General features: G+C 42.4%; 1 protein-coding gene across 2 annotated transcripts in view; it reads right to left on the reverse strand.

Moving 5' to 3' along the window:
* The window catches only part of rasef (RAS and EF-hand domain containing), a 30,292-nt gene extending 17,516 nt beyond the window's left edge, over positions 1 to 12,776 (reverse strand). The window contains exons 1-4 of one of the 2 annotated variants that reach the window (XM_088994156.1): positions 12,372 to 12,774; positions 10,295 to 10,639; positions 1,347 to 1,493; positions 1,104 to 1,194 (exon numbers count right to left, since the gene is read on the reverse strand). In XM_088994156.1, coding sequence (XP_088850282.1) covers positions 1,104 to 1,194; positions 1,347 to 1,493; positions 10,295 to 10,639; positions 12,372 to 12,556 — 768 coding nt within the window. In that variant the 5' untranslated portion in view covers positions 12,557 to 12,774. Of the gene's footprint in view, positions 1 to 1,103; positions 1,195 to 1,346; positions 1,494 to 10,294; positions 10,640 to 12,371 lie in introns of both variants that reach the window. The other variant, XM_088994155.1, reaches the window with a different exon arrangement.
* Positions 12,777 to 16,716: the final 3,940 nt, after the last annotated feature.

Consider the following 16,716-nt stretch of genomic DNA (forward strand, 5'->3'; position numbering starts at 1 on the left):
TGTAATTCCTAAAGTATATGGGTCTGAAGTCATATAAACTTGAAATGCGGGCAGCTGTCCAAAGTACAATGCAATACATACATATTGGTTTATATCGTGCTTTAACAAAGCGCTAACATGGAAAAAAAGGAAATGTTGCCCCCTGTGGAAAAGAAAAAAACATTGCAAGAGGCCATGGCCAGCACTTTATCGGCACCCAAGCATGAAAAAAAAACAAAAAAAAAAAAAAAAAAAAAAAAACACAAGTTCGGGAATGGCGCTCTACGTCATATTTTCAATTCCCAAATAAATCCCCATGAATGGCAGTGAATGAGTTAATTTTAAACATTTACCTAAACAAAAGACTAAAGCTACAAGAGATTAAATCAATGGCATGTAAAAATAATACTGTAATAAATATTTTCTCTCTCTGATATTTAACTTATAGTCATTTTCACCTACAGTACATATTTACATGACCTGAATTTGAGATGGTGTCATACTTCATCCAGTCAAGGAGGAATCCTGTTCTGACATTAATAATCTGATCTCATCTGTAGAAGTGCACCGGCAACATTTAAAATAAATTTTTCAGTTTGTTGACTGTTATACAAGAGGGAAAAAAATTCGAAATTCTTTGGTGGTTAACTCATTGTGCAAAAATGTGCAAAAATGTGTCAGCTCCAGTGCCAGGGTTTTTGTCATTGTCACTCAAATTCCAGGACCCACAGAATATTGAGTTTTAGGACTACATAACATTCAATACAGCGTTAAAAACATGAAACTCTCTTCTTTCATCAGAAAAAAAAGTTAATTCCTAAATGATATGGGTCTGGACTTATATGTGTTTGAAATGAGGGCGGCTGTCCAAAATACAATGCAATACATATTGGCTTATATAGCGCTTTAACAACAGTTAAAGGTGGAACAAAGCGCTAACATGGAAAAAATGGAAATGCTGCCAGCTTGTGGAAAGAAAAATCATTGCCATAGGCCAAGGCCAGCTCCTTATTGGCACCCAAACTAGAAAAACCAAAAGCCTAACAAATTGGTGTCTGTCAAGTGCAGGTGATACTTTGATGCGACCTTAAGACGGTGAGGGTGTACCTAATGAAGTGTCCCACCTTCTCACGCGCTTTCCTTTCGGTGGTGTGAATGCGCTGCTCCATCTCTTCCTCCATTTCGCTGAGCTGCATGGATGCTTGATCCTGTGCTCTGTTATTACACAACATTGTGTTACAAACGACACCAAAGCAGATGTGTGTGTGTGTGTGTGTGTGTGTGTGTGTGTGTGTGTGTGTGTGTGTGTGTGTGTGTGTGTGTGTGTGTGTGTGTGTGTGTGTGTGTGCGTGCATAGGCATCATTACCGCCTGATGGCCAGCACCAAGTTTTCCATCTCGGCATTTTGTTGTTTGATTTCCTTGATGAAACTAAGCAGAACTTTCTCCAGTTGAGGGACGAGCCGAGGCTCGTTCACACTGACGTTCTGGTACAATGTCACAACTAGATCATGTCTGAAAAACAAAAAAACAAATAAACAAATAAACAAACAAACAACCAAAATAGACAGACAGACAGACAGACAGATAGATAGATAGATAGATAGATAGATAGATAGATAGATAGATAGATAGATAGATAGATAGATAGATAGATAGATAGATACAGTAAAGTCTCGTTATATCGATATCGTTTATATTGATAATACTGCTTATTACGACACTATTTTCATTTCCCGTGCACATTTCTAGTCTTTTTATGTATAATTAGTTCCGTTTAGTACGATTCGTGGTTTTTACGATAATCCGGTTACTACGGAGCTCTTTTTCATCTCCCGCCGGCCATTTTGCTATGTTTATATCGATACACTCCATCGGTTGCGCCATCGGCCTCGCCATTGGTCGACTTGGTCACGTGAGTTCATTATGTGACCAGCTCCCGTGTAGCAGAGCCATTTCCATTTTCAGACGCTAGCTCGTGTGTAGCAGACGAGATTGAAGTGTTTGTGTTAAAAGGTAAAAATGGGAAGCAGAAGAAGATTGATGACTTTTTTAAATTGCGGTGGTGGAAGAAATGCGTCGGGTTTACTGGAGAGGGAGAGTTGGGTGTCATCCGCGAAGCAGTGAAAGTGAATGCCAAAATTGCGGAAGATATCACCAAGGGGAAGAAGGTATGTAATAAGGATGGCGGAAAAAATCATTGGCACCGCCCTACCCACTCTCGAGGACTTGCACACTGCAAGAATCCAAACTAGGGCGCGGAAAATCCTACTGGACCCTCCGCACCCTGCCCATCACCTTTTCCAGCTACTCCCCTCAGGCAGGCGCTACCGATCCATGTGCACCAAATCCAGCAGACATTTAAACAGCTTCTTCCCCCAAGCCATTAACTCTTTGAACTCTTTCAACAGTAGCCAAAATGGAACTGTATAGTGCCACTTAGCATTTTTTTTTTACAACGATACTAGTGCAGCGTGTTCTACCGGAAACAAATTCCTTGTGTGTTCTACATACTTGGCAATAAAGATGATTCTGATTCTGATTCTGAATAAAGAGAAGGTGCCCCAGAACAGACCCTTGGGTCACACCAGAAGACACAGGAGAGGACCGTGAAGTGAATGAGTTAATTTGGATAAACTGTGAGCGGCCAGTGAGGTAAGAGTGAAACCAGCTAAGTGGGGTGTGTGTGACGCCTAGAGTGGAAAGTCGGTTGAGCAGGATTGGGTGAGAAATGGTGTCAAAGGCTGCAGATAGATCAAGAAGGATCAGAATAGAGAAGGAACCGGTATCTGCTGTTATGAGAAAATCATTAGTGATTTTTTATGAGGGCTGATTCAGTGCTGTGGCGGGGACGGAAACCAGACTGGGATTGTTCGTACTGAGTGAGGTGAGAGTGGAGCTGAGAGGCAACAGTTGTTTTGAGACTTTTAGCGATAAATGGAGCCAAGTTTTTTTCAGAATTGGCGTGACAGCTGCGGTTTTGAGTGGGACAGGAACAATTCCAGTGGATAATGAGGAGTGAATATCTGAAATAAAAGGGAGGAGAGAGAGTAGACAAGATTTGATGAGAATAGTAGGGAGGGGGTCCAGCAGACAGGTGGAATTCTTGGACTTGGTGATGAAGTCAGAAATTAATGAGGGATGAGGGAGTTCAAAAGAAGATATCAGTTGATGGGGAGTAGGAAGGTTGGGGGAGGGGAGAGATACAGAAAAGCCGAGGTGCAGGTGAATCTTGTCGATCTTTTCATTGAAAAACAGAAGCAGAGCGTTGCAGGTGTCTGATGAGTGAAAGTGTGGGGGGAGAGAGATAGGGGGTTGAATGATTTTGTTGTACAGGGAAAAGAGAGTCCGTGCATTTCCAGTGTTCGAGTCAATCAGTCCAGAATAGTATTGTGATTTTGCGCGTGTGATAGAGTCCTTGTAATGGGTGAGGTGAGCTGTGTACATGTCCTTGTGAGTAGTGAGGCCGGTCTTCTTGTAGAGTCCTTTTAGTTGCCAAGTTCTCGCCTTGGTGGAGCGGAAATGGGCGGTGAACCATGGGGCGGACCGGGTGAATTGGACAGACCGGGACTTTACAGGACCAAGGGCGTTGAGTATGTTTGTAAGGTCTGTGTTGTACCGGGAAACAAGTTCATCAGGGGGGAGTTGTAGTCCGGATTCAGGGTGGCAGTCATTGCAGTGAGGGTGACAGTGTCGATGTGTTTGATGTTCCGATAAGTCATGATGCGGGGTGGTTTGGGGAGAGAGAGTGTGATAGGAACATTAAATGAGACAAGGAAATAGTCCGTTACAGGTAGTTAATTTGCTGTGCAGTTGGCGGGGGTAAAGCCAGAGCAGCATATCAGGTCCAAAGTGTGCCCTTTTATATGCGTGGGAAAATCAGAGAATTGATGCGGGCCAAAACTGTCAAGTGAGGAAATTAAGTCTTTGGTGAGGGGGTGAATGGAATTGTCAATGTGTATGTTGAAATCCCCCAGAATAATTATATTTGGTGAGAGAGCGGAGAGGTGTGTGAGAACAGCGGAGAAATCTTTTAATCAGAATCAGAAAACCTATATTCGTCCCACAATGGGGAAATTTGCAGTCCACAGCAGCAATTTGAAAGGGGATCGGGTGGAGGGGGGTGAAAGGATAGAAAACAAGATTCTAAGCATAACAAAATAAAAATGTCAACTGTATACTGTGCAAACGTAAATGTGCAAAACCGTTTCATAAAAAACTACATAGTGCAAGTATCAAGAAAGCATATTGATATATGGCATCAACCCATATTTACAAGTGTCCAGTTGTTTTTTTTTCCACATGTGATCATTGAGAATTGCAAAGCTTGACAGCAGTCGGTAGACTAAAAAGTCGCAATGTGGTTTCGGGGAACGATATACCGTGGCTACGACTGTGGGAGAGAGTCCAGAAATTTGACATGCAAGGCATTCAAATGAGAGAGTTTCCGGGACTGGCACTTGAATGTCTTTCCAGTTCACGCGGTAAAATATCAGGAGACTGCCTCCGCGGCCCGAGAGGCGGGGTTTTGAAAGGTAAACAAACCCTGGAGGCATCGCTGTCGTTCAACTCGGAAAAGTCCCCTGCCGTTTGCCAGGTATGACGGCCAAACGGAACATTCAGTTTCAAACTTCCTTTAGGTCGCTTTATTTCTTTCTTACATCACATATATTAACTTGTCTTAGTTGAATTCAAAACACACTTTGTCAAAATGTGCTCAGTCAGCTGACCAGGAATAAAAAGAGCGTCTTTAGTACTTGTGCATCACACATTACCGCTGTGATAATCAATGTCCTTGAAAAGGCAGCACCCCGTCCCATGTCAGCCCCCTTGGGGCTCACACCGCAGAAAAACATGCACACACACGCAAAATGACAAAATCTCCATGAGTGGGATTCATTTTCAGCCATGGAGTTTCACGACTAACCCCATACGCAATACAGTGATACCTTGGCTTACGAACTTAATTGGTTCCCAGACAGAGTGTGTAAGGCGTGTCATGATCTGGTTGGCGACCAACGGGTAGCGCTGTCGGCCCCGCCTGCACCTGCACAGGTGCTGGTCGTTACAATCAGTGACACTTAAAAGGACTCCCGGCACCATTCGGTGTCGGGTAATTGTTAAATGTCATTGTATGTTGTTGAACGCACTGCATGCTGTTGTATGCAATTGTATGCATTGTGTGCGGTGCATGTGTTTGTTTAACCTTGGCGGACTTTTAATCTTGGTTTTCTTTTGATACTTTGTATTTTTTCTGTTCAGATGATTTTGATGTTTTAGATTTTGTTCCTGCTGACTTTATTTTAATACAATTTGTCAAACACAACCTCCTGCTCCCTCCTGCCTGCTTTTTGGGATCCGCACCTGCCATCACCACCTTGCAAACCGTGACAGAATTACTCGACCAACCATCGGATCCCGCAGGTACAACGGACCCGTCTCATTTCCAGCCTGTGCCTGGATATGCTACGTCCACGTTAGCCCACGCCTCGTCGAGTCTGAATTGCGTCACTCGACGAGCCGTAACATCCACGTCAACGTCCGGCCGAGACCTCCTTCCAGGTGGCCGTCCAGGTTGACACTGGGTGTCTGGCAGTGCACGCCCACGTCCAGCCACGCTGTCGTCATGCATGTTGAATTGAGTCGCATCCACGACGAGCCGTGCAACGGCCGCGTCAATGTCAGTCCGAGACCCCATTCACCGCTGGATCCCGGAGCGGCTCAGGACTGGTCTCGTTTCCCCGGTGCCGGGCAGTTCACGCCCACGTCGGCGTCCGGCCGAGACCTGTTCCCATACGGCCGTCCGGGGTGCCACTGTGCGCCTGGCAGTGCAACGTCCACGCCGCGCCATGCGTCGTCGCGTGAACGTGTGAGAGGGATCGCACTCACGCTCACGATGACCCGTGCCGTGTCTTCGTCCACCCCAGGCTGAGTCCCGTTCCCCTCAGGCCGCCGCCCATCATATGCTGGAGAGGCAACGGTTATCGTCTCCACCATCGTTTCCGGGCGAGTCTGAACTTTCGGGGGAGACTGTTGGGACTCCTGGAAGCAGTCCCTTGAAGGGAGGGTACTGTCATGATCTGGTTGGCGACCAACGGGGGGCGCTGTCGGCCCCGCCTGCACCTGCACAGGTGCTGGTCGTTTCCAATCAGTGACACTCAAAAGGACCCCCGGCACGACCATTCGGTGTCGGGTAATTGTTGAATGTCATTGTTGTTTGATGCACTGTTGTATGATGTTGAACGCATTGTATGCTGTTGTATGCAATTGTATGCATTGTGTGTATTGAATGTGTTTGTTTAACCTTGGCAGACTTTTAATCTTGGTTTTCTTTTGATACATTGTATTTTTTCTGTTCAGATGATTTGGATGTTTTAGATTTTGTTCCTGCTGACTTTATTTTTCATACAATTTGTCAAACATAACCTCCTGCTCCCTCCTGCCTGCTTTTTTTTCCGCACCCGCCATCACCACCTTGCACAGCGTGACAAGGCGAAAAGAGTGTATCCCAAAAAATAATTTCCCATAGGAAACCATTAAAATGAGAATAATCCGTTCCCATGTCCGCATAAAATGTAATTTTCTACTTTCTAATTTTCTAAGCATTAAAACTACACAAAATATACCTTATTTTATGTATAATAAATGTGCTATTATATTATAATTAAAGAAATAAACTGTACTGCATAATAAAGTCGTTTTATTTACCTTTGTGATGGTCGATGGCTTGAGGGAATGGAGTGGCCGGTTTCACCAGTATTAAACAATTGATGAGGAACGTAGCCTTCCTCTTTCACCATCTTGAGGAATGATCCCTTGTCGGTGCTTTCTCTGTGATAATTGTATCTAGTTCCTCATCAATTGTGTTCTGTTTAGCTGGGTTGATAGCTTTTTGCACCAAGTGTACAGATGACTTGTGCGGGTTATTTGTGGAGCCTGATTGATTGGATATTTTAACCTTCCAGTCTACACTGTGCTTTTGAACTATCAAAGTTTAAACGAGTCCAAATTTCACTGTTTTCTATCTATTTTCTCACCATTTCAGTTTTGGTTTTTTTCCCTTTTGTTTTTTTGTTTCAAGCTCTGTCGTCTCCCTTTCGTGTGTGTGTGTGTGTGTGTGTGTGTGTGTGTGTGTGTGTGTGTGTGTGTGTGTGTGTGCTTGTGTTTTCTCACTCTCTCTCTGTCGTCTGCCTGTCTCTTTAATGTTTAACTGCTCACTGCAGCGTTCTTGACCAATCACGTCACTTTAACCGAAGATGCCATTTTGTTTTTTGGAGAACGTCCTCACTCTCTCTCTGTCTGTAACCCCACCCCCTCACTGCGGCGTTCTTGACCAATCACGTGGCTTTAACCAAAGACTGGAGGTGGGGAATAGAGAACAAAAACAGTGGCCACCATTTTCTTGTTAGGAGCGGGCTCGTTCGCGAACGTCACGTCACTCATTGTGGCAGCTCCATGTGTATCCCGAAAAATAGTTCGTATGTCAAGGTAAAATTTTCATAAATGTAACGTTCGTAAACCCCAAAGTTCATAAGCCAATGGGTTCGTAAACCGAGGTATCACTGTATTTTAAAGACGGTATGATTTTTTTTTTGCGGAACACTCTAAAATAGCTTAGAATTACCTCCAATTACTTATTTCATTTGATCTAAAATTACAGTTGAACACACTAATAATAATAATAATAATAATAATAATAATAATAATAATAATAATAATAATAATAATAATAATAATATAAGCGTCTTTCAAAACTCTGAAGGTCACTTTACAGTTACAGGAATAGTTTTGCAATGGGTGAGCAGCGGCAGCCATACGTGCCAGCGTTCACTCAACCCAGAAGTAACTCAAATAGATAGAAAGATTACCATGGGAGTTTATTTCAATAAGAATAACAATATAAAATGTTCAAATGGACAACAGAAAAATATGGGTAATAATCCCAGCTCAACGTAATAGATTTTCTTGGATCTTGTTCTGATCGTATTATTGTTGAAGTTTGATGTCACATGCTCTATAAAACGCTATACCAGGTGTCGAGAACCGATGACTGGCGAGCCATATATGGCTCTTTTGATGATTGCATCTGGCTCGCCGCTAAAACTAAATACATATTCTCGCTTTTTCGCTGTTCATTTCCTGTTTGGGCGGTAGTTGTCAGAAAGCACAATTTGGATTGGATGATGCTGACCTATGGCCGTTGATGTCGAAACAGGTAAATGCCCCCTTTTAAATAAGCCTGAAGAGTAAAAAAATGACGGTATCGGACACTTCAAGTTGAATGGACGGAAGGATTCGCCTTTGTGGAGAGAAAAAATTCTGCCGTGATTCTAATTTGCAATGAAACAATACCATGAATACCATGAATGAATCAGCTGAATAATCAGTGCCACTTTGACTGTGTGTGTGGTGACTTTCATTACGATCGTTTGGCTAGATTCTTTTTTACCAATTATGAGGAACGGAAAAGTATTCATATTAATGGTGAGTATTATCACAAAATCACCGAACCCTTCTTCCAATGACTGTGTGCCTACTAACTGCAGACTCGACTGAGGGGTGGACGGACCTCTGTGGCGGAGGATCCAATGAACCCCTGAGACCGACTCACCGAACCCCACAGGTTCAATCGAACCCAGGTTAAGAACCACTGAATTGGGAAAAATTACAAATTGTACTGTAGATTAAAAATAGTAGATTCTCGAATTTGCTATTCCGTGTATTATATTGAGACGCAAATTGCAAAATTTGACTTGCAAACTCCAACACTGCATATTACAAGCATTGACAAATGCAATAACAAAAAACACTTTACATTAGCCATGGGTAACTCCTGTCCTTCAGGGCCACTTTCTTGCTTTTTTGTTGGAGGCGGGAGACATTTAAAACATGCTGAAAAATGCCTTGGAGGACTAGTTATTGCTATCCGCTTAAGAAACCACATTTATCAAACACTAATAAGCCAGCTACATTGAAGCGGTAAACCATTAGCGGCTAACCGTTATCCACTAACCGTTAGCGGCAAACCACTTTGGTGCTGTGAATTGTGACTTTTGAAATTATGAGAAAAATGAAGGTTATTTAAGACAATCTAATCTAATCTAGTTGTATTAAATTCATTCTGTCTACTTGATATCGAATTTAAAACAGATTCCTATCTTACAGACAGTGTACTGTCGGTGTCCAAATACCTGACATGTTTCGGCATCTACTTCCGCCTTCGTCAGTGTCCAACACTCTGTCTGTCCAAATACCTGACATGTTTCGGCGTCTACTTCCGCCTTCGTCAGAGTGTGTTCGGTGAATGAGCATGTGTGCAACACTCTGATGAAGGCGGAAGTAGACGCCGAAACATGTCAGGTATTTGGACACCGACACTACAGTCTGTAAAATAGGAATCTGTTTTAAACTAATCTAATCGAATCTAATCTAATCTAATCACACTGTTGTTGTTGTTTTTTGCTTGATCCGCACCACGATCTGAACTCACAAATACTGTGAAAATTATTTTGCAGGTCAAGTGAAGGAAGACATTTTCACCACAAATTATTCTCGTCACTGACAACATCAATCAGTCCTCTGAATAGAAAAATGTCCACAAACGGGGAATATCTCGCTTCTCTGTTCTCTGTTTGGATTTTTTATACAGGTTCTCTCTCTGTCTCTGTTTGGACTTTTTATTCACTCTCTCTTTCTCTCTCTCTCTCCCTCAATCGCTCCCTTTCTCTCTTTGTAACTCTCTCTTTCTAACTCTCCCTCGCTCTCTTTCAATCGCTCTCTCTGTCTCTCTCTTTCGAACTATTTACCTCTCTCTCTTTCTATCTCTTTCGATCTCTCTCTTTCTATCTCTCTCTCTCTCTCTGTCTCTTGCTCCCACCTCTCTCACTCTCTCTCTTTCTATCTGTCTCTCTTTCTAACACTCCCTCTCTCTTTCTATCTCTCGCTGTCTTTCTATCTACTCTCTCCCCCTCTCTTTCTCTCTCTCTATCCCCCCTCTCTCCCACTCTCTCTCTCTCTTTGAGTCTCTGTATATTTCTCTTTCTAACTCTCCCCTCTCTCATTCTATCTCTCTAGTTCCGTCTCTCTCGCGTTCTCGCTCTCTTTCTTTCTAACTTTCTCTCTTTCTATCTTTCTCTCTTTCTATCTGTCTATCTCTCTCCCTCTGTCTCTCGCCCCCCCCCCCCTTATCTCTCTCTCTCTTCCGTTTCAGTAAAAGAATTCAATCGATAGTTCTTCAAACACCCGGATTTCTCCTTTTTGACTGAAACGGCCTGTGTGGAAAATTGTTGAAGTGTAGTGTACTGTACTGTACTCACTTGGGTATGAACTTGCCCTGCTCGCCCAGCCGGGCCGCGAAGTCCTCCCAGGCGACGGCGCACTGCTCCTCGTCGTCTTCGTCCGGTCTGGGCTCCTGCTCCACGTCCATGCGGTGTCGCTCGTGGAAGCCGCTGATAAACTCGGGCAGCGTGATTGTGCCGTCCTTGTTCACGTCCAAGCGGTTGAAGAGGCACTCAGCCTCGCTGGGACTAACTTGAAGCTCCGTGCAGATGGTGAAGAATTCGTCACGTTCGATGCTGCCCGACTGGTCCGTGTCGTAGGCATCGAAGAGTGCGCGGAGACGCTCCCGCTCGTCGGCGCTCATCACCTTGGGGCGTGGGACTCTAATGGTGGGGGGAGTGAGGGGGTAACAGGTTAATCCCCCCCTCGGTTCCACTTCAAATACACTTCCAAGAAATACGAACTCTCATGCTCAGGTAAGTCACCGACAAATACAAGTTGTGTGTGTGCGCGCGCGCGTGTGGCGTGTTCACAAGCCTCTGGGCTGATTCCCTCCCTCCCGAGGATTACAATAAGTCAATAAATTGAGTCTTTTTTTTTTTTGCTCAAAGTAAATAAAAACTGTCGGAGAAAAACACTGTAATCAAGTATAAAGGAGTGTTTTATTGAAGCAGAGATCAAAACATTTATTCTTTTCCAGACTATTTTCCAGAATATAAAGCTGCACCTAAAAGCCTTCAATTTTTTTAAGGATGACCATGTGCCTTATAATCCTATGCGTCTGGAAAATAATAATAATAATAATAATAATAATAATAATAATAATAATAATAATAATACATTTCATTTATAAACTGATAAAGTGAGATGTACGTGTTTTCCTTTATGTGTTTAAATAGTTGAACAAGGTTGGTCATATTTTGAATATGGACATTAACTCATTCACTGCCAGACGTGCAAAAATGTGTGCACGCCAGTGCCAGGGTTTTTTGTCATTGTCACTCGAATTTCAGCACCTACAGAACATTGAATTTTAGGACTACATAAACATTCAATGCAGCATAAGAAATCTTAGACGCTTCTCTTTCATCAGAAAAAAAGAGTCAATTCCAAAATTATATGGGGTCTGGAGGTATCTGAGCTTGAAATGAGGGCGGCTGTAAAAATACAATACAATATAATACATACAGATTGATCCACAGTATACTATTGCGCTTTAACAACAGCCGAACCTGTCACAAAGCACTAACATGGACAAAAAACAAATGCTGCCCCCTCATGGGTTGGAAAACATTGCCAGAGGTCTGATCGGAGCTTGATCCCAACCCCCAAGAAACACCAAAACCCCCAAAAAATAGGAATGGCGCTCAACCTCACACTTTTTAATTACCGAATAAATGTGGGGATGGCAGCAAATGAGTTAATAGGTGTGACTGAAGAGGAAACACAAGGTCCGCTTGACTGGTACCTTGACTTAAAGGTGATCCATTCCATCATTTGGGATTTTTATTTTGCTTGTTGTTGTAGTTTTTTTATTTGTCTTGTAAGCTAAAAAAATTATTGCAAATGAGATTAAGCTAAACTGTAGGGTGGGTGTCCAAAATACAATGCAATACATACATATTGTTTTACAGCTCACCTTTTTTTTGTTTTTGAAAAAACATTGAATTAGAGTGTATTTCGAAATATTGGACTGATAGTGTGTGTGTGCACTATGAATTGTGGGGAGAAAAAAGTCAGATTTCCAAATGTATTTTATTTTTTATATTTAATTATTCCACGAATCAGACAACAATTTAAAATACTGTAAATGGCTCACTCTCTTTGACAATTCACTTGTCACAGCTTAACAAACATGGCATTTGGGCTTTTTTTTCTGAAAAGCTTTGGAGATGCAAGAGAAGGAGAATTTTATGTTTATTACAATTATATTTATAGCAGTGGGACGTTGGCAAAAAAATGAAGTCAGTCCAAAATTAATGTATGCAACTGAGAAGAAAAAGTAAACAATGCAAAGCAAATTCGCTTAATTTCAAGATTTTACCTTTAATCTGTGTGGCTATTTGTTGCGAAGCAGACTTAAGTATATTATTTTTAAATACCACATTCACTGACCTGGCTTTAACGGTTTCCTCCAGACAAACGTTCTCCTCTCCATCTTCCCCATCTGGGAATGTTCCACTCCAGCCGCCGACATCTGAAGAGGTATCGTCTTTCCTTGTCAGTTCTTCTTCATTGTAACTTCGGAAAAGCGAGCCCCGCCGACGTTCCACCAAGGTGTTTGATGATGCTGTTGACATTTTTATTCCTTTTTTTTTTGATTTAGCTTAAAACAACCCTGATTTTCTTGAAGTCTCCATGTGTCCTCATGCAAAATACAGCACCACAGCAAATAAAGATGACACAGTGACTTTTTATATCTGCCCTGGTGCTCATGTGGTTCTTCTTAACTCATCACATGTGAACACTCCTGAAGAGAAAACTTTATGTGGAAAAAAAGTCCATGAAGAATACATTATAAAAACCCTGCAGGCAAATAAATCCAAGATCATTGTGACTTCTCCTCATAGGTATGCCTTATTTCTTCTTCTTTCATTGCGACTGGCTTCAACCAACATTGTCATCGATATACACACAGTCAATACCATTGTGCTTTTTTGAAACATGAGAAATTGCTTATTTTTAACTCAGATTTTTTCACAGATGGCTAGACCCAATTTATGTGGCACACCCAGGTTTAGCCCTAGCCAAAGTATCCCGAAACTGCCCCAAATTCGTTTTCTTGTACTGAAATTGTCACTTGGCAGAACTTATATTTGCTGTCGTTTGACATTGATAAAAATATTTCATTTTCATGGACTTAACAGTGATTGCCAACATGAATGTTAAATAACATACACTGCATAGGTAACATCCACTGCAGTGGTGGGCAGTCAGGGCCTGCAAGGCCTTTTCTGCTGGCCTAACATTATCTGAATCACAGACTAACGTGAATTATATTTTGTCCATGAATTCTGCTGAAAAAATTCCAAATTGTCTTGTCCTTTCATTGCTTTTCCCTTTTTGTACTGCTTCCAGATGTGTGTTTTCATATTTAAGCATTTAACCAATCACATTCCAGCCATCATTTGTTACAAGGGTCAGAAATCTTCCTGGACGACTTCACAATCAGTTCTGCAGGCCCCGGAGCATAAAATAAATGTCGATGAAACTGTTGCTTTCACCAATCAGATCTCGAGTTGGCAACCGAAGGCCTGCTCAAAGGCACTGGAAACGTCAGAATTTTCACCAATAATAATTGGCTAGTCACATAACCAATCATAGTATCACTAGCTGCTAGTGATAAGTGCATACTGGCCAGAGCGAGCACACTGTATCTGTAGTGAGCATTTTTGTGTTGATTTAATAGCGTATTTTTCAATCCACAATGGCTGAAGGAGGAGAAGAAATTTCTTTTTTGCAGACATACTGTCTGGAGTGACAGAAAAGTATGTCAGAGCAGTGCAAGACATGTATCATGACTGTAAAACAGTTGTGAGTTGTGCTGTCGGTGTGACAGAGGAATTCAAGGTGGAGGTGGGACTCCACCAGGGGTCAGCTCCGAGCCCCTTCTTATTTGCTATGGTGATGGACAGGGTGACAGACGATGTGAGATAAGAATCTCCTTGGACCATGATGTTTGCAGATGACATTGTGATCTGCAGCGAGAACAGGTAACAGGTCGCGGAGAAACTAGAGATGTGGAGATATGCCCTGTAAAGGAGAGGAATGAAGATCGGGTGCAGCAAGACGGAATATATGTGTGTGAATGAGAGGGATCCAAGTGCAAGAGTGATGCTACAGGGAGAAGAGATAAAGAAGGTCAACTGTCCAGAGCAATGGAGAGTGTGGAAAAGAGGTGAAGAAGCGTGTCCAGGCAGGCTGGAGCGGCTGGAGAAAAATGTCAGGTGTGATGTGTGATAGAAGGGTTTCAGCTCGGATGAAAGGAAAAGTGTATAAAACTAGACCAGCCATGATGTTTGGATTGGAGACAGTGCCACTGAAGAAAAGACAGGAAGCAGAGCTGGAGGTAGCAGAGCTGAAGATGTTGAGGTTTTCTTTGGGAGTGACCAGGTTGGATAGGATCAGGAATGAGTACATTAAAGGGACAACTCATATTAGAGGCTTTGGAGAGAACGTCAGAGAGGCCAGACTGAGATGGTTTGGACATGTCCAGAGGAGAGAGAGTGACTATATCGGGACAAGGATGCTGGGCCTTGAACTGTCAGGCAGGAGACCGAGAGGAAGACCGAAGAGGAGGTTTTTGGATGTGGTCAAAGAGGACATGAAGGTAGCTGGTATGAGAGACGAGGATGCACAAAACCGGGTTGGATGGAGGACATTGATTCGCTGTGGCGACCCCTGAAGGGAAAAGCCAAAAGGAAAAGAAGACTGTTAAAGCCATTTTCAAGACGGACTTTACAAGAATTGATGGATTGAAGAATAGATTCAAGAAAAAGAAAGGTTGGACAGCTAGCAAAATCAGCAAATACTATATAAGGTTATCATGAATCCACATGTTTTTTAATTTTAATTTATTGACAATATTTCTTAAAGGACAACCGACGCCTCCGGAGAAGTTGTCCATAATTTGTAAAGTCACTTCAAATGACTTCTACTGAGTGTATTTTACAAAGATTCCACCGCATATAGCTATATTTTACGTTTGAAGACTCACGCAGGAAGTCTTGTTTTTGAGTTGGTAACGATTCTTGACGTCAAGTCACGTCACGGAGGGAACGCCCCTGACAGAGAAAGCGACACACAATGCATTTTGGGTACTTTGTTTGGTGTGAAAACTTCGTGTTGATCCGTATTGATGGCGAAATTAGAAGGAAAACACATAATGCAATGGTGAATCATTGTGTGTTGCACCAAGACTACGATTTGATTCGAGTTGACACAAATTCGCAGCAGACAAATCAGCTCATTTCCAACGGAGCTTTGGCGCCATCTTGTGCATTTTCTGGGACGCTACATTTCATCCAGATGCCTCAAAATGACACGGAACTACGTCTTTAATCGATTGCAAACATTTATGCTTTCCTCTTCAGATCTATTTGAATCATAATCATAACTGGATGAGTTACAAAAAAGCATCTTCTCCGAATCTGAAGCCATTGTTTTGATTCTCGAGCAAGGCAAGACGTCTTGGCGTGACTTCACGAACAAGGGGGCGGGACTTTCTGAAACTGAAACTTTCTCAGATCATTTTGAAGTAGTTTTGGGAGACTTTAAGTCATTTTTATTGGTGTTTTTCATTTGACTAAAAATATCAGCCTGCGTGTTTTGAGTATTTTAGATGCTATAAAATGTTTTTCTGATGTCTGACGAAACAAAAAAATGGTGTCGGTTGTCCTTTAAGTTTCTTCAAGAGTTATTTCCTGACTAATGGTACCCTCTGGAGGACGTGTCGTAAATCACACCACACTCGCAGCTGTGGAGTGATTCAGACGTAGCACTACTGAACGCCTAGGAGTTACATCCACAGCCCACCACTGATACACTGAGCAAAAGGGGTCCAAGGATTGACCCTTGAGGTACCCCAAATGTCCCAGCTATTTGATCACATTCATAACCTCCAGTGATCGCCAAGTAACTCATTTTCATGTGACCTGAACCGTTTTAGCACAGATTTGTGATTCAACTGAAACATTATCGTGTATGAGTAAACCTACAGAAGGGTTGCTCCGTTCATAACATTGTTGCATTCCAATGCCAGTGGTTGCCAATTTTGACATTTACAATATTTGCATGTCATTTTCCTTTAGAAGGTCACAAAGACAGGTGTGTAGCAGGTTATGTGTGGTTTTAGGATTATCGGACGACATGTTTGTTCAAGGAGGTGCGCTTGTTCGCCACCACGTTGGATGTGCTGACGCCATGAGAACATGCCATGTGGTTGTGACATAACCACCCACCATTCACCCATGTACAGTAAATATTGCGATGAGGAACTTTGATAAAGGCTCAGGGCTTATTTTGGCCAATCGTATTACATTAAATCCTCCATCTGAGGTCAGGAATCGACAAAAATATAATCGAGTTGTTTTTGTCCAGGTTTTGGCCCTTTCTGACCCAGCACATCAAGAAGCCTTATTATCTTATTGCTGTCTTATCAGATTAGCGGATGAAGCGAGAATAACAAAAACTCTTACCTGATGTTGTTTATTTTGTTTCGGCACATTCTGTGCATTCTTCATTTTGTACAGATGAAACAATTTGTGCCTTTTAATAGATCAAATATGGCCTTTTCTTTGTTTTTTTGTACCCACAAATTGATAAGAACCACCTTCGTCCACTTCTGTGCGAAAAACTCATAACTCCCAGTACCAGGGCACTGTGGCTCAGGGTGCGAAATTAATTAGCAGGGTAAACACAAGCCACTTTGTGCCAGAAGTGAACACAATTAGGGTTACAT

Source organism: Hippocampus bargibanti, linkage group LG04 (genome assembly GCF_051943395.1).
Source record: "Hippocampus bargibanti isolate YZ-2025 linkage group LG04, ASM5194339v1, whole genome shotgun sequence".
NCBI lineage: Eukaryota > Metazoa > Chordata > Actinopteri > Syngnathiformes > Syngnathidae > Hippocampus > Hippocampus bargibanti.